Genomic DNA, 14731 nt, shown 5'->3' on the forward strand with positions numbered 1-14731 from the left:
TATGGGAAGCATCTTCCATGAGGCTATTTTCTTTGGGTCTGTCAAAACATCTCAAATTCTTTCATATCAAAATCTAATAGTTTCAAGATGTATTCTTGTATCCAAACACAGTTTACCAGATACATGAGAGAATGCAAACATACATGATATCACTTTCAGTTTTTTTGGAAATATGACAAAGGACTTAATGATCTTTTGTTCTGTGTAACGTCTCTCGATGTCGCGACTCGCCTCGTGGAAGCGAACATTGTGCAACTTGTTGATGAGAATCAGGCCGTGAATTTATTTTTACCCCAAGAGAAAAAAGCTCTTTTTTCATGCGAATCACTTGGCTGGTAGTTTTGACTCTGGGAAGGAAATTGCACCACCCTTGCATATTCTGTGAAACCTGTTAGTCTATCCAGCATTTAGCATCCTTCACCTCTGCGCCGCTATCATGTCCTTCCTTGGCTGCATCCTCTTCACTCTGCTCAGCACTCGCCGGACCTTGCTGACTCCTGCTATTTAAAAGAGCTGCACATTAGTTGAGCCCGTGCTGGACTGCAGGTCCCACAAGAGCCCCATTCTCTAGGGCCATCCACATTTCATGATGTGAACACTCTGACATGGAAGGGCGAGTAAAGGTTTGTACGGCTTTTGTTCTGCAGAATCTCTTTTGTTCTCCAGAATCTCTTTTATAGCTAAAGTTATACTGGGGAGTTGAAGAATAGCTTGACTGTGATACTATGATGTATTCATTTTTTCAATATCATCCTTCAATCTCAGTAAAAATGATCACAGAGAAGAACAGTTCTGTTTATTTTTATTTCTGCCTCCCATTATACTTTTATAATTCACTGAACACAATGTTTACATTTATGATGTTATATTCATGTATTATAATATTGTTACATTAGAACATTATATTCATCATGAGAACATATTGTTAGTCATGTGATAATTTATGTTATAATTATGTATTTATTAATTTATTTTTCATTTCTATTTTCCACTTCTGTGAATGCATATTGTCCGAGTGCTAGTATCAAAATGATTTGAATGTTTCTTATTTTACCCAAAGATCACACAGTGAAACATTTGATGGTAGATTAAAAAGAAACACACAACTCTTGTAAACTTCCACATTTTTTTTCATTGTTTTTTTCTCGTTTCTTAATGATTATGAAGTGTTTTCTACAATTGGAAGCTAGAACTGAGAGAAGAAACTCAGCATTTATGTGAGTATATAAATCTGGCATCTTTAAGTGTATTTAAAAAAAAATAAAGATGAAGGCCGCTCTGAGCAGCAGCAGGGTGTGATAACAACGCAAACATAACACAAAATAAAGGCTAAACAATAGTTACACTGCCAAGTCCTGACATGTAGCGTGAAATGATCTTAGACACATTAAACTATTTATGAACAGAAATGTGGGCAACTATTATGCAAGAAATAACAGTCGGAGACTTTAAAAAAAAACAAGTCTCTTTATGTGGGCGACTCGCAACATATTTACTTGAGAAATCTTTATGCTGCAAAAAAAACTTTGACAGATAATTCTGAAGTTAAAATGATTTTGGTTTAGTTCACCACAAGTTTAATATTATTAATATATTTTATATTTAGTTTGTCAATCTGTGGTTTAAATAAAGCAATTAAATGAACAGATTTGAAAAATGAAACATTTAAAAAAATATATTTGACACTAATGTGTTCACAATGTTAAATACTCAAATTAAGCACATATACCCATCTTTTTTTTGTGATTCAATTTTATCATGCACAATAAACAAACAATTACTTACAGCGTTTGCTCATTTGTGTGTTGAGATTAAATGTCTGACCACTAGTTAGCAGCAGTCATGACGTCCTCCGCAGCTAGAAGAAGAATGATACAACACGAGATTTCGGCAATGACTGAGGAGGACTCTTCAGTGGACTTCAGCAGCTGTTGAAGCTGCTAAAACTTTGTCAAGATTCATGTGGTCTGTAAATTTTGCAACAAGAGAGTCAAGTTCTCGAAAATACTACAAATATATTCTTGTTTCTACAGTATCACTATATATGGTAACGTTGTACCTGAGCAGATACTGCCCAATTCACAACCCTAATGTTAAATATTTCAGAAATGTGCCGGTCCAATCTCCATCCCAGCCTCCTCTAGGGAAAGAGCTTGCGATTGAACCAGGCATCTCTTTTTTTCAGGAGGAGATTCTGGCAGGACTGCAGCAGCCATCAGTATATAAATAACTTAAAATGGGTGAACGAGGCAATATTGTGAAGCGCTGGATGAGCCGTTGAGGTCAATAAGTCTGTAGACTTGTGGCACATTTTCAAAAAGCTTAAAGGAGACTTTGCCAAGAAATTGGGAAACTGGACCGAAGTAAAAGATTAACATTTAAATGTCAATTAAACAATCCTTTCACCGGGTATGGAAGTTTAACACTGTCAACAGAATGTTGAATGTTTGAATTTAACATTTAAAATGTTGGATAATTTTTGGGGGAAATTTTATTTGTTGAATAATTAAGTTAAAAATGTTTAGTTTTTTATATGAAAGCATTTTTTTCAAGTCTTTTATTTTAAAAATGAATGCACAGCCAAGAATAAAATGGAGTAGCACTATATTGAAGAAAAAAAAATTATACATATATATATAACTGAAGATGTTAAATTCAATATTCTGATATCACTGATACTGGACTTTCTTACCAGTTGAAAATCTCAGGACTAAAATAACCATTGAATAATCACCATCTTAAAATACGCATATCCCCCCCCCCCCCCCCCCCCCCCGACTAACAAATATATATACAAATAAACAAAACAAATCCATTAGCAAGATTTATGCAGCATTATTAAATTCACAGGGACAATAATAGAGAAAGGGCAGCATTCCATCAGGTTTAGAGCAGCGAGAATAATGAGTTGTCATGGCAGAGAATCACGTGCAGAATATTACATTATCCATGCAGACACTTTCCAATTAAGCCTTTTTCTCTACTATTGCTCAAGGATTGAAAAAACAAAAACTGAGACTGAGAGGCAGATGCCAAGATTTATGACCCTTAGATGCTCACGCAGGTGTGAGACTTAAAAGTGAGCCTGTTCCTCAACCTTCTACCTTAAACACGAAACCACATCAGATGAGGAACAGACTCCAGAACTCATTCCATTCAATTTTATTAAAATATAACTACTTTTTATTTTAGCACAGAAAATAGCAGAAATACAGTTTTTTATCTGGGACACAATAAAAAAATAAAATAACAAAAAACTCTTTAGATTGGGGGAGTAGAGAAGAAGAAGAAATTCCGATTAATTTTGGGTCTTACAATTGCTGGAATTATGAAAATAATCTTTATTTAAAATATATATTCAATGGTAAAATTTAAATGAAAATAGCCGTATTTCTATTTTCAGGGGGGTCTCCTGTCCCCCTTACTGCCCCTTAACAATCAACAAAGGGAGTTCAATTCTGGATTCCTCAAGTTAATTATTATGTAATATGGTTTAAATTGAATCCCCTTGACATGATGAGTTTCCCTTCCCACTGAGCCCTTCACTGAGATGTCAACAGTCAACCAGTTTTTTTTAAGCAGTTGGTGAGTCGCAAAAACATATATCAGACATAAGAACAGTTGGAAAGACAGACTTATTTAAGAAGATATAAGATTCTCTCCTGAACATACACACTTTTTAGATAGAAATGCATTTTTCTTTACCTTTTTGTACTTAAATGGCTAAAATAAAATAATGGATAAACACAGTGATACAGTGATGAAGACAAAACTAATAATATACAATATAATCAATAACATAACAGACTTTAATGGCAGAAATTGAACATTCAAATAATTACAGTATAGATTCTCATCAGACATTCATCAAAAACTGTACCCCCTCCGATCAAAACACACAATTCTAGAAGAAATTCCACCTTAATTGTTCCACTGTTTCTTTGGTTCACAACAGCCCATCATGTTCTACCTCATCACGTCCTATCTTCTAATCAGGCGTCTAAAACATTCAGACAGAGGTCCATCAAGGCACCTCACAATCACCTTGGGTCCCTTTTATTATCCTATAGAACGACAACCCTCTCGAGACTAACTCCTGATTTTTCATTCCTAACTTACACCATCGAAGCTAATTATCATTTCTTTCTGTATCTTGATGTACAACAAGAATATCTTCTTATCTTGAGAGGCTCAAATAAGAGGAGCTTGTGTTCATACAACCCAGACTACCGACACTGTCTTTCATTCAGACAACCGTGTTAAAGTGATCTACACTCAGATTAGAGAGCAAATATTAACCATTGATAAACTAATTACTTCCTTATTTACTGTTCACAATCAGTAATTACAGTGTAGATCAAAGTTTGTTCTTAGTTACTGTCCCTGTGTGAAACCTACTGAACAAGATGCTATTATGAATACTGTGGCTGTAAGAAAATACCAATACATTTAAATATCACCATTTTATTTTCACGATACCTTATCTATATTGAACAGCAATGTATTTACTTTTAAATAAACACTTAACGTGCTCATTTTTACTTCTAAACAATTGTGTGTTTATTAAGCTATTTTGCCGCAATTCAATTATTTAAAGCAAGACTTGGTAACATGACACCTTCGTGAAATATTTTCATAACTTTGTGATAATACATCTACCTTCAACTAGTTGAATGACTACTACTATGCCTTGAGGTGGTCTGTGTGACTTTTACTGCCCCTATAAAAGTTCAAGGAGGATGGTTAGAACCTGCTATAGGAAAAAGCTACATATTATAGAATTTTTTACAGCATATGCCAATTCCCAATTTACACCTCCGGTGTAAGTACAGAGGTCTGAGTAATAAATGCTTATGTTACGATGGTATAAGCTGCTAACTCGTTGAGATGAGTTCAGAGATGAGGAGGGAATTACGACCATGCTGCCTTGATGTTGTTGAAGCTGGACAAGTAAGTCTTTCTAAAGTTATTTTGATGCTTGAGTCAAAATAGACATGTTGTCCATCAGAAACTTGCGAGGTTTAGCGATAATATCCACCTGTCTGGAACAAACAGGATTTTTTATTTTTAGTGATTAAAACATTTCTGACAATAACACACACTTATTTGGATTTTATTAAGCATATGTGTAATTCTCCACATAGATGCTTAAAAAGTTACTTACTTACTGACATACTTATAATATAATTATAACAATAGAGGAAACAATACAATGTGAAGAAAGAGTTACATTTATTAGTTTCACTGAGAGTCTCAGAAGTGTATTTGTGCAGATATTACAAGCTTGATACAAATTACAATACAAAAACTTCCTGACGTGCATTTGTTTTCTATGACATTTTTGATGTTATGGTTTATTTATTAGTTTTAATGCTCTAAACTTAGTCACGCTGACAAGTAATTGTAGCTCAATACATTATAAAAACGAAGTTAAAATTATCTTATTTTCAACATCGTTATATTATATTTTGTTTATCCACAATTAGATTCATCACCTCATCGTTGTTCTTCCTTCACACATCCACATCCACTGGTAACAGAACATGACAACTTTACGACGCTGCCAATAGTCCTCGTTGGAAATTTGGTCTACCGTCAGGTAAAAATGGTCCCACTTTAGTCCACTGGTACTGCCAAAATTAAAAAAAGTAATTAACTAAATCTAATGTAGTGTTTCTTTAAAGGAAACTCAATACATCCTTTTTCACAGTACTACAATATATTTTATAGTTCACCATGTATTTTGATACATATCGTAACAACAGATTCTTGGCAATATGCCAGGGGGTGCAAGTAAAAAAAAAAAGCACAGTATATATCAATATTTTTTTCGCTTTACTGTATCAATATTCAACGGCACTGTATAATTTTTGTTTTTATTAAATATATCCATATATATTTAAAAATCGTAGTTCTTTTAAGGTTTATATTACATAAAGAGTATGTCAAAAAAAATAATTGATGACTGAGGTCAAGAGGATACAGTGGACTCCATCAGCTTTTAAAGCTGATGTTTGGACATCTTTTGGTTTCAAAACAAATGAAAGCAGTAACGACTTCGTCAAGAGTCATGTGGTCTGTAAATTCTGCCACACCAGAGTCAAGTTCTCGACAATACAACAAATATATCCTTGTTCCAGTATCACAATATATCATATTGTTATCCCATTATATCAAAATATTCTGTGGACTCCAGCAGCTTTTAAAGATGATATTTGTAGACATTTTGGTCTGTCAGTTTTATAAATTCAGTCAAAGTCTAATACGAATGTCTTTTCAGTCATGAGTTCAGGGTACAACCCAAAACAGAGAGTTAATACAGATAATATAAAATTCCATGTCTTCTTATTTACATGTCTTCAATAAAAGGTTATGTTGGAAAACAGGGAAGTTCAGAAAAATGGTATATTTTGTGGCCAACTTCTGAGCCCCAACAAAATACGTTATTACTACTTTGTACTGGACCTGTGACTCCATGACATAGTCATTTTAAGCTTCTTTTTTTTCTCGTGGTAAACGACTCGGGAAGTGTTGATGAAGGAAAACAAGTGGAATGGATTTCAGTTACCACTTTAAAAGGTGACTGGTTTGTCTGGATCTATGTGTGAATGATTACAATGGATTTTACAGGGTAATAACCTTTAAAATCAATCTCAAGACCTTTATGTATTTGTACCAGAGGCTAAACTATAAACTAGATAAATGCTTAGAATCTTCATGTTGCAATTTTCCATGACAATAATAATACTGTTATACACTGATACTGATATACTATATATATATATATATATATATATATATATATATATATATATATATATATATATATTTTTTCAGTTGTTGATTTCAAGTGTAGTAAATAGATTTGAAGAATCTCTCGAAGATAAAAAGGCTGACATAAAGAAAAAAATAAATAATAATAGACAATAATAAACAAATCTGCTGAAAACCTTCCAATGGTTGTTTAGATAGAGCCTCACTCATTGTCTATAACTGTGCAAGTTTTATTTTTGTCTTTTCCATCATTATTCCTGTGTGATGCTGGATAATCAGAGCACAACAGCATTAACATTGAGGAATGCAGAGTAAGCAGTTAAAGTCACTTTATATGAGTCACCTCAGCCAAAGCCATTAGAGTGTGCGTGTGAGAAAATCCCTCGGAATTTCAAGGAGATTTAGTTTCACTCTCATTCAGTGATGTGACTGACAATGTCTTTTTCCTTGCTTGGTTTTATTAGCTATCACAAATTCAAGATTGTTTTTCTATTTATCAATCGTTAAGTATTTATACTATAGTGGGGAAAAGTACTTGATTGTACGTATTGATTTCTCGCATATCCAAACTTATTTGACCTCCATTTGGGTTGCTGCTTCTTGCTACCAATTTTTGACTTATAGTGTGCTGTATATGAGTGCTGTGAAAACAATTTCCTCTGGGGACATATTTTATACAAGGGTTGTTTTTAAAGGCCACAAAGCAAAATAAAACAAAAATAAAGGTAAATATGCTCATATCTTCCAAAAAAATCAAACCCATGCTCAATAAGCCCAACCTAGAAAACTCACCCTCATCCTCCACTCTCTTGACTAGTTTCTTTCTCCTATCTGACATCTCTTACAAATCTCTTTCTTGCCTCCAAATGCAGCGGCTAGGAGTTTAGATGGTTTTGAAATCACCCCAGACGATCATCATTGCACTGACTTCCTGTGTGTTTTGGAATAGCTTCTAAAGTTGAATAAAGTTGAGTTTGAAAGTGTTGATGTAAGTGTGTGTTAAATTGATGTTGGACCTCTTGGGATTTATAAAAGTTATCTATCTATTGTACTCATCAGTATGTGTCTGTTTGCACAAAACTCTCTTTTCTATGAAATATTGAAGTTAGAAAATTATCTTAAGCCCTGCCAACTGAAACTTTGATTTCCTGAAGATGAAATATTGTTTAGCATAACCATACCGACTCTGCTGTGATTGGTCAAGCATGGAGGTTTGTCACGTCATCAATCCCGGAATTCTCCACCTCCAAGGGACTCCTTGTATAATCAAAGCGGGATGTGATTACGGCTGGCTTGAGGAGGAATGAAGCTCCGCTCTCATAACCTCTCGTTCACCCAGATTTCAGACGACCTTTATAAAGTAATAAGTTGGTTCTTGATAAGGGACTTACTGCATCTTGGAGAGGCAGACTTCGACATTTACAACATGTCAGGAGAGTTGGAGTTTAGGAGTAGTTGACCTTTAAAATGTTACTTATTTCTTTTCAAGCTGCTTTAAAAGTCCAGACTAAAATCAAAATGGATCAAGTCTGCCCTAGATGAGGAGACTGGCTCAGCCAGTGTCTTCTTTTAAATCTCTTTTTAAAACGCAATTTTATACACTAGCTTTTATGTGAAGTTTTATATAACTTTTATAATTATTTTATAATAACTTAAATCATTATGAGGAAATAAATACTAACAATAAATGCAAAAAAATTAGAGGACAGAAGTCCTAAAACCAAAACCCTATCTAGACTAGAAATTACTATTAACAAATACAAATTAAAATTGTTATTTTCAACATAATTTTTGACCTCAAGACGCTGTGAGGCCCTGTGCCTGTATTCATGTGGCCCTTCAGCTGCACTTTACCAAGGTCTAATTTTGATGCTGAGAAAAATGTGAAAAAAAAATCTATATAACAAAAATTTACAACTTCACATTTTATGCACCGAGACATCCTCATAAATGACAGACCACTTTTCTTAGCACCACTTTCCTCCGACATCATTGTTCATTCCTCCCCATTATCTGACTCCCCCTCACTCGTTGTCGAGTAGCGACTGACTGCCACTCACCGTGGGGTGGCGGCGAACAAAAGAGCAAAGCAAAAGGTCAACTTTACCTCCTTGTCACTCAACAGTTGCCACCCCGGCTGCGTCTTGAGCTGGAATTCCGACTGCCGGGTGTTCCTCTCCCGGTGCTGCCAACCACCCCCTGCAGTTTTTAATTGTGGTCTTTGAGTAAACAGTAATTAAGCATCTGAACCAGACGTTTGGCAACATGTGTGACAAGAAAAGTCTTTACCCACAAAAGACTTTTGCAGTAATTGCTCGCCACGTTATCTGTTTGTGACTCTTCGTGTCCTAGAGCTATTTTTCAGACCTGAGGAGGTGATTCTTCAAAGTGTGGAGGAAGCGACGGTCTGTCACATTTTACTATGGAAAGACACTCACTGGGTTAATGCTTTGCAAAACAGGACCTTTAGGATTCTCATTACTTTTTTTTGATGAGATAAGCAAGAGAACAGTTTTTCTTCAGAACAATTTCTTCCAAATGGAAAATTTGTACTGTTCCAACCACTGCATCAACACTAGATGTATAAATTCTTATTTATTATATGCAATGCAGAAGGATAGTAAAATGTCAAACTAAAAAACATCCAAGAGAGTTTATACCACCACAATGAAGCTCAATTCAAATTACTTTATAAAGGTTAAAAAACAATATAACATGAAAATATGTTGTCTCCCAAGATCAACAGATTCTATACAGTGATTTAAGTGTTTGCTGTTTATTACAATTTGTTTATCAATACTAGACACACCAGCAGCAGCAATGAGGAGCCATACAAGTGAATTACGAAACATTCAAAAACTCAAATCGAACTGCAGCGCAAGATTTTACCACCACCACCTTTTTCTATTTCCTAAGAAATTGTTTGGAAATTAAGTTAATCCATGTCGCACTGAATATCCTTGACAGAAGTAAAAATTAGAATGATACACCATAAAATACACTTGGAAATTACACAGAGAAAACCTCTCCTGATGATAAAAGGGACATTTTTCAGATCCATGAACATAAATACATACATTTTTCAAATATGTCTGTGATGTATATTAACAAATAGAAATACAGCACATCTTTAAAGATTTACCATTTGCACCTTCTCTTGTTTCCTAATATGTCAGGAAATGAAGTTAATCATTTATTATTGTTATTATTATTAAAACTATTGCCGAACCAACTATTTACCAAATATCTCTTGACCGGCCAAGATAACAAAATATGGTCAGACTCTATTAAATCAACTATGAAATTATGGGATTTTTATTGTCTGTCATGTGACAACACAATCAGAGTCTTACATTCATTGATAAAAATGAATAATAATAAATCACATTCAAATATTTGTTTTTATGTCTCTATTTTTTACAAATGGACAAAGAGGAAAGATCAGAGCACAGTTTCAAAATATTTTATCTTTTTATGACTCAGATTTATTGTTGTATTCCATATAGGGCTACTTTTGTATTTGTGGCTGTCTTCCAATAAAGCTTTTTTGTTATTGTCTTTTTCTCCATTTATCATTTGAACTCAAGCAGATCCTCATGCTTGTTTCTAAAAGCAAAAAGTTGCTTGATCTCCATTCAAGTTCCATTTGATTGTACATTTAAGAGCCCAAAGAGCTTCTGTGATCATCACTGTGGCGTCGAAGCTGCATCTGTGGCGTTGTTTGCATTCACAGCTAGTAGATGGAATATAAGGGCAAACTGCAGCTGTCATTTTTATCTATCTATCTATCTATCTATCTATCTATCTATCTATCTATCTATCCATCTATCCATGGCTTTCAATGGGGCTATGAATTGCAATAAGGCCTTTTTGATCTTTGAAGTATGTACTGTTTTGAGTATTGTTTTGATTGTTAAAGCGCTTTGTGACCCTGGTCTCGAAAAGCGCTATATAAATATATATTACTTACTACTTACTTACTTTAAGTAAGAAGGAACAAAAGTACTGTTAAAGCTGCTAACTGAGTGCATGGGACACACGGCATCTAATGAATTCTTAATTATTCATTTCAAGACAGGGACTTTTAATCATGATATAGCAGCACCTCTCGTCGTCTGAGAGAAACAACCTTGACTTTCAAAGTTTTCGCAGCTAAATCAGTTTATTTTCTGTGAAACAGTGGATGAGGAATCCTAAAACATCCACAGTTGCGATCCAACTCAACACTTCCACCTAGCTTTACAACCACAGAAGACACCTTCAGCTAGAGTAGCTTCACAGACAGGCATGCAGCGTCATCAGCTGGTGCAGCGTCACCCTGACAGAGCGGCGAGAAAGACCACCGGCTGCCTCGACAAGTGCGTGAGGGCTCAGGTACGTACCTTCCTGCACTGCCTGGAATGGGTTGTTGGCTTCGATAAGTTTCACAGAGTGGGTGATTTTCTCGCTTTGCAGAATGTCGTCATTGAGACTCAAGTCTGAGATGGCGAGCTGGAAAATCTCATCATCCCTCACATTGTTTTCCTCGAATATAGCACCTGTTGAGTTTGATGAGGGAGAAAATCAGTTATGGAGTCGACAAACTTTCAGCACCATAGACAGCGACAGCAACCCCCCTTCTTCCTTTCTTTCTCTTGTTTATATCAAAATTAACTGTTGTTGAGAAACATCATTAATCTTGGTTAAAATAAAAAGGTTTCGGAAAAAGAGAGGAAGAATGAAAAAAATATGGGGGGGTGGGGGGGGGCATTAGCCAGCATTATTCTGGATGGAGTCCCATCTCTGTATTAAGCCGGTGACTGAGCACCTGCTGCTTGCCAGACTGTTGCAGTAAACCGTAAGGAGCAGCTCAGGAAGAATTCCTCTCGCGGTGACATTGACATTTTTATCTGAGATTACCACGCCACTCATCCAGAGTGGCTATACGTGACTTTGCACTAACATTGTATCTTAAATAGATTTTGCGCCACAGGACGCCTTGCTGGGGATGGTAAGAGAAAAACACACACGGCAGCTCCGGTTTGAAGTTCGAGTACAAAGAGGCTCTAGATCTCGACGTTTTCTTATTCTCATGGCGGTCACGTCGAGGGGGAAAGTTGAGAAGACAAGAGGTGCCTTGGTATGGAAAAAAAAAACCTCGACGATTTAAAATGGCCTGAGTTGAAGCTTATATTTAAGATGTTATTGCGTTCACTTTTACAAGTATCTCTCGAGTCAAAGTGATTTAATGCAGCATGGAACACGACTATTTATCCCGCCCTCTCCACTAGAAAAGGAGCCTGTGATCCACGCATCCCTGAAACCAAAAACGGAGCGCCCCGTCAAACGCTTACCGATGTGTATGATGGAGTCCGCGTTCGCCGGATTGCTCTGAAATATCCACAGGGAAAGACAGATCAGGAACAACTCCATCTCGGGATTCCAGTGAGACGGCTCATCCAAGCTCTGCTCGACTCGTCCTGTGAGCTGTAAGGTCCAAATGGAGCAGGAAAAAGATTAGGAATGAAAGGAGGGTTTTAAAAAAAAAGATAGACCTCCTCTATGAAGCACTGCAGACAGGTGGACGGGTGAGAAGGACCGGTGTTACCTCTCTCCCTGCGCTCCGGCGTCTAAAAGCATGGCAAAAGCAGCGCAAAGATGCGGAGGAGGGACACCCCTCGAACTAACGCACAGATAGACTCTCTCTCGTACACACACACACACACACACACACACACACACACACACACACACACACACACACACACACACACACACACACACACACACACACACACACACACACACACACACACACACACACACACAGTCCTGATGCGATCACGTGACTGCAGACACTTCACGACTCGACTGCTGTCCCGACAAACCGGGTAGAAGTGATTTGGACGAGCCGGAGAAAGACGTACCGAGAGCAGTTGCGCAGAAACGCACGCATGGAAAGACCGCGTAGGAGAAAGAAAAAAAATATCTCACATTGAAAGGGGAGTCAACGGTCGCGATGAGCAGACAGGTTTTTTTGGGGGGGGGAGAGTTTCCACCCACGGAAGATTTTAACGCGCCTGTGCCGCGGATGAGCGGCTGGAGAAAAGGACTTACGCACCAGGATCCACTGCGACCTACAATCCTCGACCAGCCACGGAGGGACTAACGAACATATTGTTTTTTTAACATCCATGAGATTTTTTTCTCTAAATTACCGCAATTACGCTTCCATGTGTAAAAGCTTCGGGAGAGATCTGCGGTGTTTTTGTTCATGAACCAGGAGTCCAGTTTCTAGACACGCGTGATCTTACAATTAAAGGATATTTCTGGTGTCTGTGATGGAAAAACGGAAATTTCCTTTAATTGTTTGGTTAAGTTTGTCATAAAGAGAAACTTTAGCACTTCGGGGTGGAGATCAGCGTCTTCATGGAGGACCAGGACCCCAAAAAACAACCTGTAGATTCAAGCAGTTTCTCTTGTTCACACCCGAACTATCTGAGATGTATTTTATTAGATTCAACGTTGTTGTTTTTTAAATCCAATTATTTGAATCGCTGGATTGTGTTGCTTAAGCAGCTGTTCACACCTCCGAAGTTGCAGAATCAAGTGCAGCCCACTGGCCAACAGTGGTTACTGCAGCTGAGGATGTGTAATTCAACTCTTAAATAATACATTTTATTTACTAATTTTCTTCTCCACATTCCGAGTTCATTCTTTCATGAATGTGTGAAACTTATGTTGCTCTTTCTTTTATTGGCAGGGGTTCCACAGTCCCTGTTAAAAGTGTAGCCAAAAAAAAAAATGGAATATGTGTTGTTTTTACCCTAGTGGATGATTAAATTGATAAATATAAAGGTGCGATGTTGTTTGTATTGTGAAAAAAAAAAAGCACAAACGCTTGATTGACTCGTCACGGGTCACCAGTCATTTGTGTCATTTGGTCCTTTGAACTTCCAGACTGGACACCTGTTTAAGAACCATGTGGACATGTTGATCATATCTGGCTCTTTTTGATGCTTTTTCATGTTATAATATGCACAATTACAAAAAGGGAACTCATTATCAAAGTCAATATAAATGAAATCATAATTAAATGTCTCAATAATAATGTGTAAATTTAACAATATGGTATTTTTATTGGAATATATATACACTGTAATTACATATATAACTCCATTTAATATCACATGTTTAACTCAAAATGTATTAACTGTTTCCATTCAATCAATCATGGAAATATCTCCTTACATGATAAATTATTCACTAAGAATGTTTTACAGAAGTATAATGTATTTATGTACACTCGATAATTATTTTTATTTACTCAAAAAAAAAACTAAACCAAAGGAACTTTTTAGTTTTTTAAACATAAAAAAACTATAGTTGAATTGATGTTATTAAAGGAGATTCGAACAGAAAGTGGCACAGGCGTCACCTTCAATGTTATCTGTTTCACTCTCAGTCTTGGATTCCTCCATCGTACCTCCTGGTGATCACTAAAAACTGTTCCAAGACAAAAAAAACTCTTAAACAATCCACATAGCAGCCACGGCGTGTAAATCATTTGACTTTTTCATACAGATTTGTCTTTTACTCCACAAGAAAACTCATTATTTTGGCTTCAATTTCTATATAGGGAGGGATCACAACTTCCATGTTTCTCTTGAAACACACCTCAGAAAGATTGTAAAATTATTCTTCTTCTGACTGACTTTAACATCACTCATGTTGATTGACATCTCTGGAAGCTCTATGAGACCCAAACGGTGTCCTTTTTGACTGCAATGACAGCTTCCACATTCCACACTCACTAAGATGAAACTGGAAGATTCAACCTTGAGGTTTGAGTTCACTGATTAACAAAACTGTTTAAAAAACTGTTCAAATGCATCTGATTGAAGGAAAGCTATGATCCAAAAAACTGTGCTGATTATAAAACTATTTGTTGTTCATACATTTGATTTCTACTTGTCAA

General features: G+C 36.2%; 1 protein-coding gene across 3 annotated transcripts in view; it reads right to left on the bottom strand.

Moving 5' to 3' along the window:
• Positions 1-12507, bottom strand: part of grid1a (glutamate receptor, ionotropic, delta 1a) — a 304537-nt gene extending 292030 nt beyond the window's left edge. The window contains exons 1-2 of one of the 3 annotated variants that reach the window (XM_087802185.1): positions 12108-12505; positions 11157-11312 (exon numbers count right to left, since the gene is read on the bottom strand). In XM_087802185.1, the coding sequence (XP_087658311.1) occupies positions 11157-11312; positions 12108-12186 (235 nt within the window). In that variant the 5' untranslated portion in view covers positions 12187-12505. Of the gene's footprint in view, positions 1-11156; positions 11313-12107 lie in introns of all 3 variants that reach the window. The other 2 variants (XM_087802186.1, XM_087802187.1) reach the window with 2 other exon arrangements.
• Positions 12508-14731: the final 2224 nt, after the last annotated feature.

The sequence above is a fragment of the Callionymus lyra genome, chromosome 11 (assembly GCF_982586985.1).
Source record: "Callionymus lyra chromosome 11, fCalLyr1.hap1.1, whole genome shotgun sequence".
NCBI classification, from domain to species: Eukaryota; Metazoa; Chordata; class Actinopteri; order Syngnathiformes; family Callionymidae; genus Callionymus; species Callionymus lyra.